This window comes from Ostrinia furnacalis, unplaced genomic scaffold (genome assembly GCF_004193835.3).
Source record: "Ostrinia furnacalis isolate ACB-3 unplaced genomic scaffold, ASM419383v2 OfSCF1245, whole genome shotgun sequence".
NCBI lineage: Eukaryota > Metazoa > Arthropoda > Insecta > Lepidoptera > Crambidae > Ostrinia > Ostrinia furnacalis.
The window spans coordinates 385,891-402,186 of NW_021131484.1; the positions used below are offsets into that span (position 1 = coordinate 385,891).

Below are 16,296 nucleotides of genomic sequence, written 5' to 3' on the forward strand. Positions count from 1 at the left end.
GCAAATAAAGATACAAAATGTAACCCAGTATTTATTGTTTCTATTTAATAAATATTTATTAAAAAATATTGTTATAGTTTTTTTAATAAATGGTATCTAACTGTATCTGACTGACTGACATAGTGATCTATCAACGCACAGCCCAAACCACTGGATGGATCGGGCTGAAATTTGGACATGCAGGTAGATGTTATGACGTGTAGGCATCCGCTAAGAAAGAATTTTACGAAACCACCCCTAAGGAGGTAAAACGATATCCACGCGTACGAAGTCGCGGGCGGCCGCTAGTTGTACATAAAATTTGAGCGAATGTGATTATTTATCAGAGAAGCAACTAGAGATAGAAGAAAACCCATAATATGATGAAATTTAATGTGGTTTGTGGGTACCGAATTAACAAATATTGCCCGATAAAATATTTAAGTAAAAGCTCTGACATAATTGAGATAGGTATAATGATTATGACTGTTTAATGTACATATTATGTATCGCGAATAGCGATGGTTTGTTCGTCTCTACCAAATATCGTCCACTGCAGGACAAAGAATAGAATAGATTACCTTTATACAGCATTAACAAAGGCCTCTCCCAAGGATTTCCACAATGACTGGTCCTGCGCTGTCCGTATCCATCCAGGTTCTTGACTAGATCATCGGTTCACCTAGTGGGGGGCCTGCCAACACAACGGGTGTGTTCCATGCTCCAGTCTCCACACCACACTCCACACCCTTCAGTGAGAGCACTGAGCTGAGCAGGAATACACCCTACACCTTCGCCGGCCCGTGATTGCAGCTTGATAACTTTTCTATACCTCATAATGAGATGGTAATTTACCGATATATTGCCTCAAGATCGGTATTTATAAAAAAAACTTGCAGCACTAGTGAAGTGATTCCCGTCCTATGTCAAAATGACAGATGACGTATGGGGCGTATGAAATGAAATCAATATTTTGTTTACCCAAGTGAAAGTTCTCAGAATTCAATTTATCACATAACTTACGCGTGAAAACCGAAAAGACACCCATTTTAGTGAAACCTTTTTACATACAATCATGCATGGTTATAAAAGTTGGAGTTTATTTACTGCAATAATGATTTCCACCTTGATGGGGAATTTCGAATGTAAGTATCGTAAAACTTACTTTCTTACATGAAAAGTACTATGTTTTTTACATTATCTTATTGTTATAGGTTCTATACATAATAATCTAAAGTATTTCGAGACTATACACGCGGACAGTCTTCAGCACAACATTGTAAAACGCGGTGCTAAGTTGTCGAGCCATCCGTTCAACACGATCAAGGAACTGCAGTTCAAAACCCATGGAAAAGACTTCCGATTAATTCTTCATCCTCACAGCTCTGTTCTACATTCAAATTTTAAGGCTTACTCAGTTGATGCTGATGGGAAAGAAACTACTGTTCATGTTGGTAAGTATGAAATTTAATTGCACAACCTTTTGATGACTTCTTAGCAACATATTATGTTTGCCTAATAAGGTGGTAGGGCAAGCTTTAACTGGGACATGTATAAGTGCCCTGAAAAGGGCTTACTTACTAATTTGATATCTATGATTTTCAGATCGTAATAATTTCTACACTGGCAGAGTGTTTGGTGAAAAGTCATCTGATGTAAAATTGCACTTGGAAGATGGTGTTATTACTGGAATTATACACACACCTCATGAAACTTATCATATAGAGGTAAAAAGACTTGGTATTATGCTGTAGTTAAATTAGGCAGTTATCTGAATTAATTAATGCAAAATTGATGATATGATGTTTATGTTCACCAGCCCTCATGGCGACATCTGCCAGACCATGATGATAAAACGATGATAACATACAAGTCCTCAGACATACGGTTCAGCTGGTCTGATGGTCAAACTGGCAACAAACCCAGGGTCTGTGGATATGTTAAGGAAGGAAAAGGTATGTATTATTTACTCTTTTCTTTTTAAAAGTAAAGTAAAGTAAAAGTATTTTATTTGCCAACAAAAAATTTACAGTCTGTTTATCTAGCGGCTGCTGCACTAAGCTGTGCTTGTGTCACGGCAGCCTTAAGTAACACAGGTTAGTTTCTTTTACTTTACATACTAACCACCACTGACTTTATATTGAAACTTTTCAGAGTTAGAAGAAGATGATATAGAAGTTTCAAGGCATGAGCAATCAGAAAAAGACAAATATTTAAACCAGACCATCACCAGTACCCATAATGGTGATTCACATAATGGCAAACTGAGGGAAATGAAAAATGAAGAAAAAGATGGCAATCATAAGAGGACTAAAAGACAAAGTGACTATGAGTACACTCCTACAAAAACTAGGTGTCCCTTATTGCTAGTTGCAGATTATAGATTTTTTCAAGAAATGGGTGCCAGTAATACCAAAACCACCATCAGTTATTTGGTAAGTGTACTGCTGCTGGCAAGCATAAGTAACTGCTAAGTTATATTTATTTTAGGAGGTTATTTGGTGAGTAACACACATGTTAAAACGAAATCTTTTTTTGCAGATTAGCCTTATAGATAGAGTTCACAAGATTTACAATGACACAGTGTGGCAAGACAGGCAGGTTAGTTTATTTTTATTTGTACTCTCCTCTCTGATCTTTGATATTTTAATTTTTAAAGATCATTAAACTATGGACTTATTATGTAGGACATGGATGGATTCAAAGGCATGGGTTTTGTAATAAAGAAGATCCTGGTCCATTCTGAGCCCACTCGGGTCCGTGGTGGTGAAGCACATTACAACATGGTGCGAGAGAAGTGGGATGTGCGTAATTTGCTTGAGGTAATGAATAATTTTCTTTGTTACATAAATGTAAGTGGAACTTCCAAATGTAGCATTAAACTAGGGGACTACAAATCTTGATGACAGAAGTTTCAATGTTCATCACTCTCTCCATGCATGATCTATGTTAAATTTAGTTATATTATTATATGACTAAAAATGTAATTTCAGGTGTTCAGTCGCGAGTACTCGCACAAAGACTTCTGCCTGGCGCATCTGTTTACCGACCTCAAATTCGAAGGAGGTATCCTAGGCTTGGCGTACGTAGGTTCGCCTCGACGTAACTCTGTTGGTGGCATCTGCACTCCTGGTAAATTAATTTCTATTTCATCCTATGGAAAATTTAATGGAGGGTGATTGTATTCTAAACATAGAGTTTGTTTTGTATGTCTATTTTATTCTAATGTGAAGAATTTTGAATCTGTCTTGTCTTAAGCCATTTTCATCTCCTGAGTTTCATAGGTATTCAAAAAACCACATACAAAACAAAGACCAATGATATCTTTCTATGGGCCCCCACCTTTTTTTATTTTACGTTGTTTCCTGTTTAGTAATTATGATTTTGTGTTTCTGTTTTCAGCTATGTTGTTGAGCAATAGTGTAAGTGTTTTTATGTTGCTTACTGCTTTTGTTTTTATAAGTTTTAATTAAGTTTATGGTATTGTCATTTGTTTGTAATTTATCTTTTTCATTTGTTTGCTTTTAAATAAATTTATTTTCAGTTCAATTTCTATTTTATCTAATCATTGTTATCATATATTTTATTTTCTTATACATAACCTTCGTCAATCAAGAAAGATTAACTCTGAACATTTTGTCAATATTTTTTGAAACATTACAGAATACTTCAAGAATGGATACACATTGTACCTAAACTCTGGATTGAGCTCGTCCCGAAATCACTATGGGCAGGTAAAAAAGACTCATTTTATTCTACAATAATCTTTCTACTTGTATTGTTACTTGCGCTTAATATAAATACTGATTTCATAATTATTTAAGAGTTTCCTAATAAAAGTTGCCATAAATAACTGTCGTATTGAAATTACCGCCACCATAATAACAGTCGGCCGTTTGGTGTAGTGGTTCAGAACGGACTACTATGCCGAGAGGTCCCGGGTTCGATTCCCGGCCGGGCAGAAATTGAGATGATGAATTTTAATTTCTGTGACGGGTCTGGGTGTTACTATGTATAATATGTATGTATTTAAAAAAAAAAGTATTTAAGTAGTATATCCGTTAAGCCAGCACCCATAACACAAGCATATAAGTTGCTTACTTTGGGGCTAGCTGGCGCTGTGTAAAATTGTCCAACTACAGATGTTTGCTGACGGATTATTATTTAACCTTATAGTCGCCTTAGGCTCAAGCCTACTGAGGGCCTAGTGTGAGTTTATATCAACCGTGCTGACTAGTGAGCGCGTCAAAAAATTACATTAAATGTATGACGGATTGTACAGCGCCCCTAGCGGAAACGTGCAAGAACTAAAATTTGCATACATTTTTTAAACGCGCGCGTTTGATTTAAACTCGCACTCGGCCCACTGGACAATCTGACACTATTTAACGTACTGAAGCACTTTTCTTATGACTTCGATCTATTAAGTTTAAACCTTTACCTGGTAGTGGCAGAATTGTTGCCACCATATTTTGAACCTTATTGAGAAAACATAAGGTACAAAACGAATGAAAAATATTTTTCTCTTTACCAGTTAAAGGGTTAAACTGTAATGTCTAAAATGTTTTGACTCTTGCAAACGAAACTGAATCCATATTCCATTTGCCAGCGCGTCATCACGCGCGAAGCCGACCTGGTGACGGCGCACGAGTTCGGGCACAACTGGGGCTCCGAGCACGACCCCGACGTGGCCGAGTGCTCGCCCGCCTCGTCCCAGGGCGGCTCCTACCTCATGTACACGTACAGCGTCAGCGGCTACGACGTCAACAACAAGGTGCGCGCAGTGTAGTGTAGTGCGGCCACGACCTGGCCCCGAGCACGACCCGACGTGGCCGAGTGCTCGCCCGCCTCGTCCCAGGGCGGCTCCTATCTCATGTACACGTACAGCGTCAGCGGCTACGACGTCAACAACAAGGTGCGCGCAGTGTAGTGTAGTGTAGTGCGGCCACGACTGGCCCCGAGCACGACCCGACGTGGCCGAGTGCTCGCCCGCCTCGTCCCAGGGCGGCTCCTATCTCATGTACACGTACAGCGTCAGCGGCTACGACGTCAACAACAAGGTGCGCGCAGTGTAGTGTAGTGCGGCCACGACTGGCCCCGAGCACGACCCGACGTGGCCGAGTGCTCGCCCGCCTCCTCGCAGTAGATAGCGTAGCGTAATACGAATATCTAGCCTTTCACATAAAGCAGGGTCTCCAGCGTGTCTTTCCCTACACAATCCACAAAAACAACATTGTCTACCAAAAACATTGTTTCCCTACATAGTTTTCTTTGCATCAACAATGTTTTTGCTTTCCATACCCGGTGGAAAACACGTACGTAGTGAAACAATGTTATGTGTAGACAATTTTGTTTAATGTTGATTGTGTAGGGCGAAACACGCACCGGAGACCCGATTTACATACCGGTGCTGTAATACCATACCGCCATACTCATGCACCACCTTACTTTCTCTGCTTGACCAATGGTTGACTGGTAATAAATGCCCATTAGCCTCTAGCCCACTAGCCTAACGTGCAAAGAAACATAAATACCACAGGGCTTGTTCTACCAGAAAATAGTATCTTATTTATTAAGTAGGTATACAACACAATATCAGTTTGGGTTATAATATGTTATAGTAAGATTTTGTAGGGCAAGTCCAATCCAACATTTAAATTTTAAACAATAACATACTTATTATAACGTTTTCCAGAAACAAATAAATAATACTTTTAAATTGTTCGCAGCGGTTTTCCCCATGCAGCTTGCGATCGATTCGCAAGGTGCTTCAAGCAAAGTCCGGGCGATGCTTCTCCGAGCCCGAAGAAAGCTTCTGCGGCAACCTACGAGTGGAAGGTGGCGAGGAGTGTGACGCTGGATTATTAGGTAACCTTTACCTTAGGTGATACCTTATTCTCAAAGTTAGTAAAGTATGTGACTTTAACCCTGGCGACTTTTTAGTTACTTTACTTCTTGTTTTTTTTAGGTACGGAAGACAATGATATGTGCTGCGATAAAAACTGCAAACTGAGGAAAAACCAAGGCGCCGTTTGCAGGTAAATTGGGTGTTTGTGATAGAAATATGCGGTCCATTGTCGCCCACGCGCCTTTTATTGTTCGGTCTAATGATTTTCTTCTAAACAATCTGATGGTATAAGATTCAGTTTTTGTGCTCAATAGGGCAGTCAAGGAAAGAAGAGAAATGCCTACAATTTTTGACATCGTACCTTTGTTTGGACTAGTTGGACCCGCCCGGAGCCCTTGAGCCGGCGGAAACTTTGACTTTTTACCTCCTAACTAGTCCAAGCAAAGGTATAAAGTTAAAAATTGTGTTTCTTGCATTTGCCCTCTACATTTTTTTATACTTATTACTCGACTTGGAAGAAATACTCATCTTCTTAATATTATTCTTCTTCTTCGTCGCGACACTTTAGAGTCGTAGTAGTCACTCCTGTTTTGGTGGTAAGCTTTACAATTTTTATGTGTTTGCCAGCGACAAGAACTCGCCTTGCTGCGCGGGCTGCGTGTTCGCGCCGCCGGGCGTGGTGTGCCGCGAGGCCGCGCACTCCGCCTGCGAGGGCGAGGCCACCTGCAACGGCGCCTCCGCAGACTGCCCCAAGGTACTCACTCACCTCGTTAAGAAACTTCCCACCTATTCTCACCTCTCGTTCCCACCGCTGCAACTCCTGTGTACTTTGTAGCCAGGATCTACAACTTGACCGCCAATAAAAGGGAAAGTTTGTCCCGGGGGAAAGTTATACTGTCATTAGACCCGCAACGAAATTAATCAGAAGAACATAGGAGTTCGAAGTTAGGGTTCGACTTCCCTTCAGTGAAACTGTCTAGATCACACCGGTTCCGGTATATTCATCATAAAGGACCCCCCCCCCACACTAGTGCCTTTCGAGTGTCGTTACGATAAGTATAACGTAACATCCACACCTCACTAAGCTCAGCATTTACGTCGCGGCGTCTTGCTGCGCTGACGAGACGACGACCTTCGATAGACGGTAGTGTGGGGGTGTAACCTAACTCGTTCATCTAGGCGTTAAAAACTGCCTATATTACCAAATTTCTGAAGGCATGTTTATGTTACGCGTATTTTTACCTTACATTTCGAGAGTAGGTAAACAAAATAGATAATCGATTATGATGGTAACATGTTCTAGAAATAGAAGATTAGAAAGAAGAACGGTCACGCCCCATACAAAAAAAAACCCAGACCCGACAGAAACGAGACATACCTTAGTTTTTTTGTCATGTCTTAATTAGTTAAATTATATATTTTTTATATTCGAAATCTATGTATAACACCAAAATATTACCCTTTGTTTTTGTTTAGGCGTTATACAAAAACTAATACAAAATGCTTATTTATCACCAAAATTGGTAAATGTATGTATCTAAATGTCTATTACAGCTTCTATGGAATGTATCCAGGTGACCTGGAGATACAGCCGGATTATACAGGGTGGTTATACATATGGAACGATAAATGATCTCACTCGATTATTTCTAAACTATACAAGATATCGAAAAACTAGTTACTGATTCTGAAAGTGCTTCACGAGCTCTTTCAAATAGTACCATTAATAGGGTACAGATTATGGAAGCTGGTAACATAGAATTTTTGGATTTTGTAACTTATTATTTTTTCCACCCTGTATAATCCGGCTGTATCTCCAGGTCACCTAGATACATTCCATAGCAGCTGTAATAGACATTTAGGTACATACATTTACCAATTTTGGTGATAAATAGGCATTTTGTATTAGTTTTTGTATAACGCCTAAACAAAAACAAAGGGTAATATTTTGGTGTTATACATAGATTTCGAAAATAAAAAATATATAATTTAACTAATTAAGACATGACAAAAAAACTGAGGTATGTCTCGTTTCTGTCGGGCCTGGGTCACAGATGACCGTTCTTCTTTCTCGAAAACTCCATTATAATTATCTTACTGTACTTATTAGTCATTCATTCCATATCAAAGTTATTTACTGATAAAATTATTGCACAATGGAAGTTATTATTATGACTCACACTTGTTTGTGACTAGAGTGAAAATTCATTATAGCTTCTAGATTTTAGTACTGAAACTTGAATGAATCATGAAGTATTAATGGTATCTGGTATCATCGTTTTCATAACAATCTCCAACATTTCTTAGTATGAATTCCCAAAGCTTTTTCAGTACATGGCGCAATTTTTACAGGTTCTTTGTATATCTTTACGGCGACGATACAAATTGATACTGATAGGAACATTCGAGATTTACCTATTTTTTAGTTTGGGCATTTCGCGGCGCTCCTATTTACTGCCCATATGACATCCTCCGGGAAGTACTTGGAAATCCTTGGAAAAGGTCTTTGCAGGGCCGGATCTACCATATAACTTTTTGGGCTTCAGCCCAAGGCCCCGTGGATTCAAGCGGCCCCCAGCTAAAGTCAAGTGAAAAATAATATTTAACTGTCTAATTTTTTTCTATACTTTAAGTAATTAGTTGGGCCCCTAAGTAGTATTAGCCCAGGGCCCCAAACTCACAGTCCGGCCCTGGGCCTTTGTCCAGCAGTGGAATATTAAGTCATTTGGCTGAAACGATGGCGCCCTAGCTCCTTTACTTTGGTAAACCTTGTTCTTATTTTCCCACCTCTCGTTCCCACCACTGCAACTCCTGTTTAGCCAGGATCTACAGCTTGACCGCCATATAAACCCAACCAATGAAGGTCAAGTTTGTCCCGGGGGAAAGTTAAACTGTCATTGGGCCCGCATCGAAATTAATCAGAAGAAACTAGGAGGAGTTCGAAATTAAGGTTGTTCTTGTTGCTAAGGGTTAACTTTGTGTGGTGTCCACAGGCGCCGGCGATCGCGGACGAGCACGAGTGCGCAGAACGCGGGCGCTGCCGCAACGGCACGTGCGTGCCCTACTGCGAGACGCAGGGCATGCACAGCTGCATGTGCGACATCGGTAATGCATTTACAAATATATTTCTTGACTAGCCAGCTAGTCATAGTTGGGCCAGCCCAGCGAACTTCATACCACCCAGTCAATTAGTGTCGACGGCGGGGTATATCTCATTTATACAGATCCATAACTTTTTTGTAAATATTCTATCGCCTATGTTCATTAGGGATGTTGGATTCTAATTTAATGGTGAAATAATTTTTCAAATCGGTCCAGTACTTTCGGAGCCTATTCAATGCAAAAATCAAATCTTTCTTCTTTATAAATAACATTAGAATAGATGTAAATCCCTGTATCATTATTGAGGCTTAAATCAATGACCAGACAACCCAGGAAAGATTGTCTTGGTGAAAACGCCGCCTCCAAATAAATGGGAAAAGGCACGGCAGAAGAAGATAACAACATGTTGTTCGAAACTTAATATAGACGTAAATAAAACTTGAAGAGGCCATTGGAAGAGGCTGAAATTTTTCAAAGGGAACCAACCATTATTTTGTTAACAAAATCTAAACATGTTTGTTCTTTTTGTTTTGGTAATAAATAAAATGTTTTAAAAATAACAGGACGTAATTTGTGACACATAATTTACGCCATGTTTGTTGTTCTCAGTGGCGGACGCGTGCAAGCGTTGTTGCCGCAAAAGTCTAAACAAGACGTGTTTCCCGGTGGCCCACAACGACATACTGCCGGATGGCACGCCTTGCATTCAAGGATTTTGCAACAAGGTCAGCTAGATTAATATCCTCTTTTATGGTCTGCGTCAATAGACACTGGCAATCTTACAAACAAATTAAAGCTAATGTATTATTTCTTTATTAAATGCGACTACGTATTTCAATACCACCCACGACACCTGTCTAAGCCAATGATGAAAGGTAGCTTAAGGACTTTAAAGAAACTGTAAACATTGGTGATAATTTAAACAAGTGTTGAACGAGCGTTAAACTTTTTGTAATAAGCGTTTATTTTTAAATATTGCTTCACTTTATTGGCGCAGACTTTTATTAGTTAGCCGCTGCGTGAATATTACCACTACATTATTAATTTTCAGGGGGTCTGCGAGAAGACTATCCAGGATGTGGTGGAACGTTTCTGGGACATCATCGAGGATATCAACATCAATAACGTGTTAGGGTTCCTGCGGGACAATATCGTCGGCGTAGTCGTGCTGGTCACTGCCTTCGTTTGGATTCCCGCCAGTTGCGTGGTAAGATACTAAAGCTCGGTTGACTTCTATGACAGTATTATTACGTCTTAATGCAGCCCAGGCGTCATTCAACCAAATCAGTCGTATCGAAATATATCTAAAGTCGATAGCACATCAGGCTATACGTATTTGTTGCAAAATAGCCTTTATTATAACGAGATTAGACTTCAGTGTTTACGCATTACATTAGTTTATTACGCACTTGCAACAAAAATGTGTGTGATGTGCAGTCGACTGTTATTTTTATATTTTGTGTATCACTGCAGATAAGTTACGTAGACCGCAGAAGGCAACGCCAACACCAGAAGTACCTCGAGTGGGAGAGACAACACGACCTCGTGCACCCTTCGTCTCCACGGAAAATTATACACACTAGGTAACAACATCATCTATTTATCCCTACTAATATTATAAATGCGAGAGTAACTCTTGTCTAAACCTAAACCATTGAACAGATTTTGATTAAATTTGGCATAGAGTTTGAGTCACGGAAAGGACATAGGATAGTTTTTATCCCGGTTTTTGAAACAGGGAGATGCGCGATAAAGATTTTCTGTGACAGAAGACAAAATTTCAAGCGGACGAAGCCGCGGGCGGAAAGCTTGTACCATGATACTTAAATGCAAAATTCGTCCAACATGTATAGTCGTCAGTTACATTGTTATTTGTTATATGTATTTACAAAATTTATTTTGTTACAGACTACCAAAACAGAAACCTCCGAGTATGAAAACGGTGATTCAAGGCACAAGTCAAATTTAGACTAAGAACTGGACCTTATTTCGAATAAATTGTTTGATTTTACGTGCGTTTATTTTATTTACCTACGTGATGGTTTAAATCATTTCCCATTTTGTTTCTAAATTATCAGCCTACCTACGCGTGACCTATATTCTATTTAGAAAATAATCTTCTGCTTTATTTTTCTCATCTTGTTTACGAATTGATATCAGTACCTACCTACACATAACTGCATTCTATTTAGAAATTATCAAAAGATTTTGTTGCTTATACAGGGTGTTTGGTAAATGGGTATATGAGCCGACACTAGCCCATGTTAACATGGGCATATAAATGGTATGGTGAAGTCAGGAAATTGATATCATCATTTCATTTTTTTTAATTTTCATTCAAAATAAATTTTATAAAATCCGATTTATATGAAAATTAAAATAATTAAATTTAAGATATCAATTTTCTGACTCCACCATACCATTTATTTGCCCATGTTAACATGGGCTAGTGTCGGCTCATATACCCATTTACCAAACACCCTGTATATTTTAAACACAAACATCGGCGTCGGCAAACAATCGGTGTGAAAAACATAAAAATAACAAACAAACGAAGTTGTTATTAACCTACATCAGTTTCTTCTAATGATTCATCAAGATTGATGCCTAGCCTAAATCTCAATATCATACTGTCTCCACGTAGGCAATAACAACGATATACGCCTCAGTATTCAACAATACACACATCTCGTAGCTATTGTTAGGGATATATTAAGTCCGCTACAGAGCAATAAACACAGTGGTTGGTAGTAACATAATAAATATATTGGTATCAAAGCACACGTAGAATATTTACAATAGAGAGTTCGGCACAGCCATTACACAGCTAAAGACAACATCACATTTGAATATAAATGACAGTTCTATCATAGCGGTTCCAGCTAGCCAGCTCTACGTTATACAGCATGAAGGTGCTCATCAACACACCCCCTCAACTCATGCTTTATACAAGGCACTAGAGTACGCGCAACCCTAACCCTTCACTCAGCAAGTGATGCCTTATACGAGGCAAAGGTTTGGTGAAAATATCTGCCAGCATATTTTCAGTTGCCAAATGTTCTAAAGTTATCGACTTATTGTCACGCAGCACATCCCTTATAAAGAAATGCCTAATGTCGATGTGCTTACTTTTCGCGTGATAAACACCGTGATCTTCAGCTAGACAGATAGCAGCCAAGTTATCAGCATGCATGCTTACCTTAGACCAATGGTGAAGACCAAGTTCCTTCAGTAAGCCATTCAAATACACTGCTTCTTTCATAGCTTCCGCTAAACTTACAAATTCAGCCTCACAAGTCGACGTCGCAACGATGCGTTGCTTTTGTGATGCCCATGAGATACCTGCTCCGCCTAAAATGAAAACATAGCCGGTAAAAGATCGTCTATCTGTTTCACAGTTACCCCAATCTGCATCCGCATAACCTTGAATGCACTTACCCATCGGTTTAAATGTTAAACCCTGAGTAATCGTACCTTTTAGGTACCTAAGGATCCGCTTTGCAGCTCTCCAATGAGTTTCCTGAGGATTCTCTGAAAATTGTGCGAGTTTTGCCGTCGCGTTCGCGATATCTGGTCTAGTCGCTACGCTCAAGAACATAAGTGCCCCTATGAGTTCTCGGAACGGAAAAGACTTTCCTCCATCCTAGGTCTTCCAGGGCCTCTTTTCAAAGTGATATTCCAGTCAAATGTCTCATTTCTATCAGTAGTACTAGTAACTTCCGTATCTTCTGTGTTTAGTTCGTTTCTGAACGGTACATCTTGAGATCGATCTATTGGAACTTGAATATTCGAAGGTTGATCACTAAAGTGTGAACTACATTGTCTGTTGGACAATTCAAACTCGATAGTCTTCCTTTTATCAACACTATCTTGTTCACATTGCAGCTCAATAGATGGTTCTTTCAAAACTTCACTTTCAGTTTTCTTATCTTCCTGAAACTTGACGTCTCTTGACACCACTATTTTTCTTTTCTCGGATATCCACACCCTATAGCCACCAGATTCAGCCGGGTAGCCCACAAAAATGCCGGGAGAACTTCGTGCTGCGAACTTATCCTTTCCTGGCTCCTTTTCCAAAACATGAACTTTCGCACCGAATGTTCTGAAATAACCAATATTTACAGGTTTATTAAACAATTTTTCATATGGAATTTCTCCATTCAAGCTGCTAGTCGGACATCTGTTACGCAAATAACACGCGGTTGCAATAGCTTCCGCCCAAAAACTTGCTGGTAGACCAGAGGATAATAATTATGATTAACATAATTATTGATATATATATAATATATTGGTATCAAAGCACACGTAGAATATTTACAATAGAGAGTTCGGCACAGCCATTACACAGCTAAAGACAACATCACATTTGAATATAAATGACAGTTCTATCATAGCGGTTCCAGCTAGCCAGCTCTACGTTATACAGCATGAAGGTGCTCATCAACAGCTATTAATAGGATGATGAAACTGTGTCATCGACTGGAGCGCTCGTGGACGCTTGAAACTACGCTTCAATTATGAGGCCTTTTCGTGCGTTTGCATTAAAGATGAGTGTAGACTACGACTAGAGCATTTACTTGTAACAGAAGTTCTTCTAACTCTACAGGGTGTTTGGCGGAAGGTTAACTTCGTGGGTGTATAGATAGGGTCATTTTAAGAATATAAGTTCGCCCATTTGACCCTAAGTGAGCTACTTTTTTTTATTGATATATATTTTTTTGTTTTTATTTCATTTTTTCCGAAATTTTACTGAAAACTGCTTTCATTTTTTTTCTCGCTTGTTTTCAACCGATTTCATTATTTGATATTAATATTGAATATGTCTTTAATCAAATAAAATCAATTTTAGGTCCAGATAATAATGATAGCTATTAGTTACGAGCCGCCAAAGTTTAACAAAAGCACAAACCACGATAAAAAATTCAACTTTGAATTCGATAAAAAAAAAATTAAAGGTGATAATGGATTGCCAGATCTTAAAAACACCCACGAAGTTTGTCTAACCTTCCGCCAAACAACCTGTATACTCATTTTAGAGGGGACTGTTATCACACAGATCAAGAAGCTAGTGCGGGAAACTATCATAGCTATAGTCATAAATAAATGTTTATTGAATCATGTTGGTAGCGGCCAGCGGACATGAGGGCGTCGGTCCACATTGGGTGGACGGGACGTTACACGGTGCGTTTCCCGAAACTACCTATAGGTATATAAAATACTTGTGTTTGTGTTGTTTGGCTACTAGGTTTCACATTATTACTTTATGGCTACTTGCAAAAATAAAATGAGTTTTACAGTGTAAAGTTAGTATCATGTGTTGTTGTTACCTACCTACACCTAAGTTAATAATAGAAATAAAAGATTTATTCAGAGAATCAAAGCTGTTTTATTTGCCCTTTATGTATTACAGGAATGAGAAAAAGGCTTACAGAATATACATGTTAAATCCCTCCCCGAAGTCTGAGTACAAGATGAAGTGTAGACTCCTTCTGAATATTGTAGTCTGAGAGTGTGCGTCCATCTTCCAGTTGTTTGCCGGCGAAGATCAATCGCTGCTGGTCTGGGGGGATACCCTCTTTGTCCTGGATTTTCGCCTTAACATTCTCAATTGTGTCGGAAGGCTCAACTTCTAATGTGATGGTTTTACCAGTCAGGGTCTTTACGAAAATCTGCATGCCACCACGAAGACGCAATACCAAGTGAAGAGTGGATTCCTTTTGGATGTTATAGTCAGAGAGTGTGCGACCATCCTCTAGTTGTTTGCCGGCGAAGATCAATCGCTGCTGGTCTGGGGGGATACCCTCTTTGTCCTGGATTTTCGCCTTAACATTCTCAATTGTGTCGGAAGCCTCAACTTCTAATGTGATGGTTTTGCCAGTCAGGGTTTTTACGAAAATCTGCATACCACCACGCAGACGCAATACCAAGTGCAGAGTGGATTCCTTTTGGATATTGTAGTCTGAGAGAGTGCGTCCATCTTCCAGCTGTTTGCCTGCGAAGATCAATCGCTGCTGATCGGGCGGGATACCCTCTTTGTCCTGGATTTTAGCCTTAACATTTTCGATTGTGTCTGAAGGCTCAACCTCAAGAGTGATAGTCTTGCCAGTCAGGGTCTTCACGAAAATCTGCATACCACCACGCAGACGCAATACCAAATGAAGAGTGGATTCCTTTTGGATGTTGTAGTCTGAGAGAGTGCGTCCATCTTCCAATTGTTTTCCGGCGAAGATCAATCGCTGCTGGTCTGGGGGGATACCCTCTTTGTCCTGTATCTTGGCTTTGACATTTTCGATTGTATCAGAGGGCTCAACCTCTAGTGTGATGGTCTTGCCAGTCAAGGTCTTCACGAAAATCTGCATACCACCACGCAGACGCAATACCAAGTGAAGTGTTGATTCCTTTTGGATGTTGTAGTCTGAGAGAGTGCGNTAACTTTAAATTATAAAATGCTTAATACGATGTGCCGAAAACAGCCGAAAAACCACACGTAAATACTATAAAATTATATACAATTTCCTATTGTAATCAATAAAGCTACTCAACTAGGGACTGACGAAGTGACTGGATCAACACATGTTTCCGCAACAACTGGCACGTTTGCACTAATTCAAAAAACGGCTGCCGCAAAGCCAGTATGGTCTGAGGATAACTTTGTATCGTAGTTTAAACTCAACTAAATGTCATTCACTCTAAATACATATTAAAGCGCAAAATTATAAAATCAGTGCGTGGCGAGGGAATGACGCTAAAAGCTGTGGACTCTTTTTCAACTTAAGAAAATCAAATTATTGTTTATTGAAACCGCAAGATATTAAAAGAATTGGGTGTAATATACGATTAAATAGATTATTCGTTAATTAAAACAAAGGATCAAGTTGATGTTTCTATAAATATGGGTTCCAAAACACAAACTTTTGGAGTACGGACATGCCTAGGAAATGACGTTTTGGGTCATTTAAAAGGAATTTAAGATGTTTTAAAAATAGTTTTAAAAAATATAAATGGGTGATGAATAAAACACATTGCGAGCTGTTATTTAACAATTTTGGAATAAAATATTAACAAATATTCCATGTGAAATGTGGCGCGGACTAAGAGTTGACATATTTTTGTAGAATGACCCAATTGTTGTTTTCATCATTTACTATTCATTAATTGTATAATTAATGTGACTAATCAAAACATAACTGTTAATAAGTCAAAACCTTGTAAGCAGCCAAGATCAAACATAATATTCATACAATTTTCGCGTTTATATCGACACCTGCAAGGAAAAACATCGTAACTCACTTTTGGCAGTTTTGAGTTAAAATTACTTTATCTTACTTTAAAAAACATGCGCGATTTTTTGCTCCAACAACCATTTT

General features: G+C 39.1%; 2 protein-coding genes across 2 annotated transcripts; one reads left to right on the forward strand and one right to left on the reverse strand.

Moving 5' to 3' along the window:
- The first annotated feature begins 938 nt into the window (after positions 1 to 938).
- Tace (ADAM 17-like protease Tace) lies at positions 939 to 10,940 on the forward strand. The gene is made up of 18 exons (XM_028303526.1): positions 939 to 1,124; positions 1,194 to 1,433; positions 1,585 to 1,706; positions 1,799 to 1,934; positions 2,134 to 2,414; positions 2,521 to 2,580; positions 2,667 to 2,801; positions 2,973 to 3,111; positions 3,643 to 3,713; positions 4,589 to 4,753; positions 5,709 to 5,847; positions 5,948 to 6,017; positions 6,455 to 6,581; positions 8,821 to 8,932; positions 9,539 to 9,654; positions 9,981 to 10,136; positions 10,403 to 10,512; positions 10,838 to 10,940. Exons 1-18 carry the CDS (start codon positions 1,055 to 1,057, stop codon positions 10,896 to 10,898), a joined length of 2,310 nt encoding a protein of 769 aa, XP_028159327.1. The 5' UTR covers positions 939 to 1,054; the 3' UTR covers positions 10,899 to 10,940.
- Positions 10,941 to 14,295: 3,355 nt separating this feature from the next.
- On the reverse strand, positions 14,296 to 15,351 carry LOC114352059 (polyubiquitin-B). Its single transcript, XM_028303515.1, has one exon. The coding sequence runs from the start codon at positions 15,286 to 15,288 to the stop codon at positions 14,371 to 14,373; it is 918 nt and encodes a 305-aa protein (XP_028159316.1). The 5' UTR covers positions 15,289 to 15,351; the 3' UTR covers positions 14,296 to 14,370.
- Between the last annotated feature and the right edge of the window lie 945 nt (positions 15,352 to 16,296).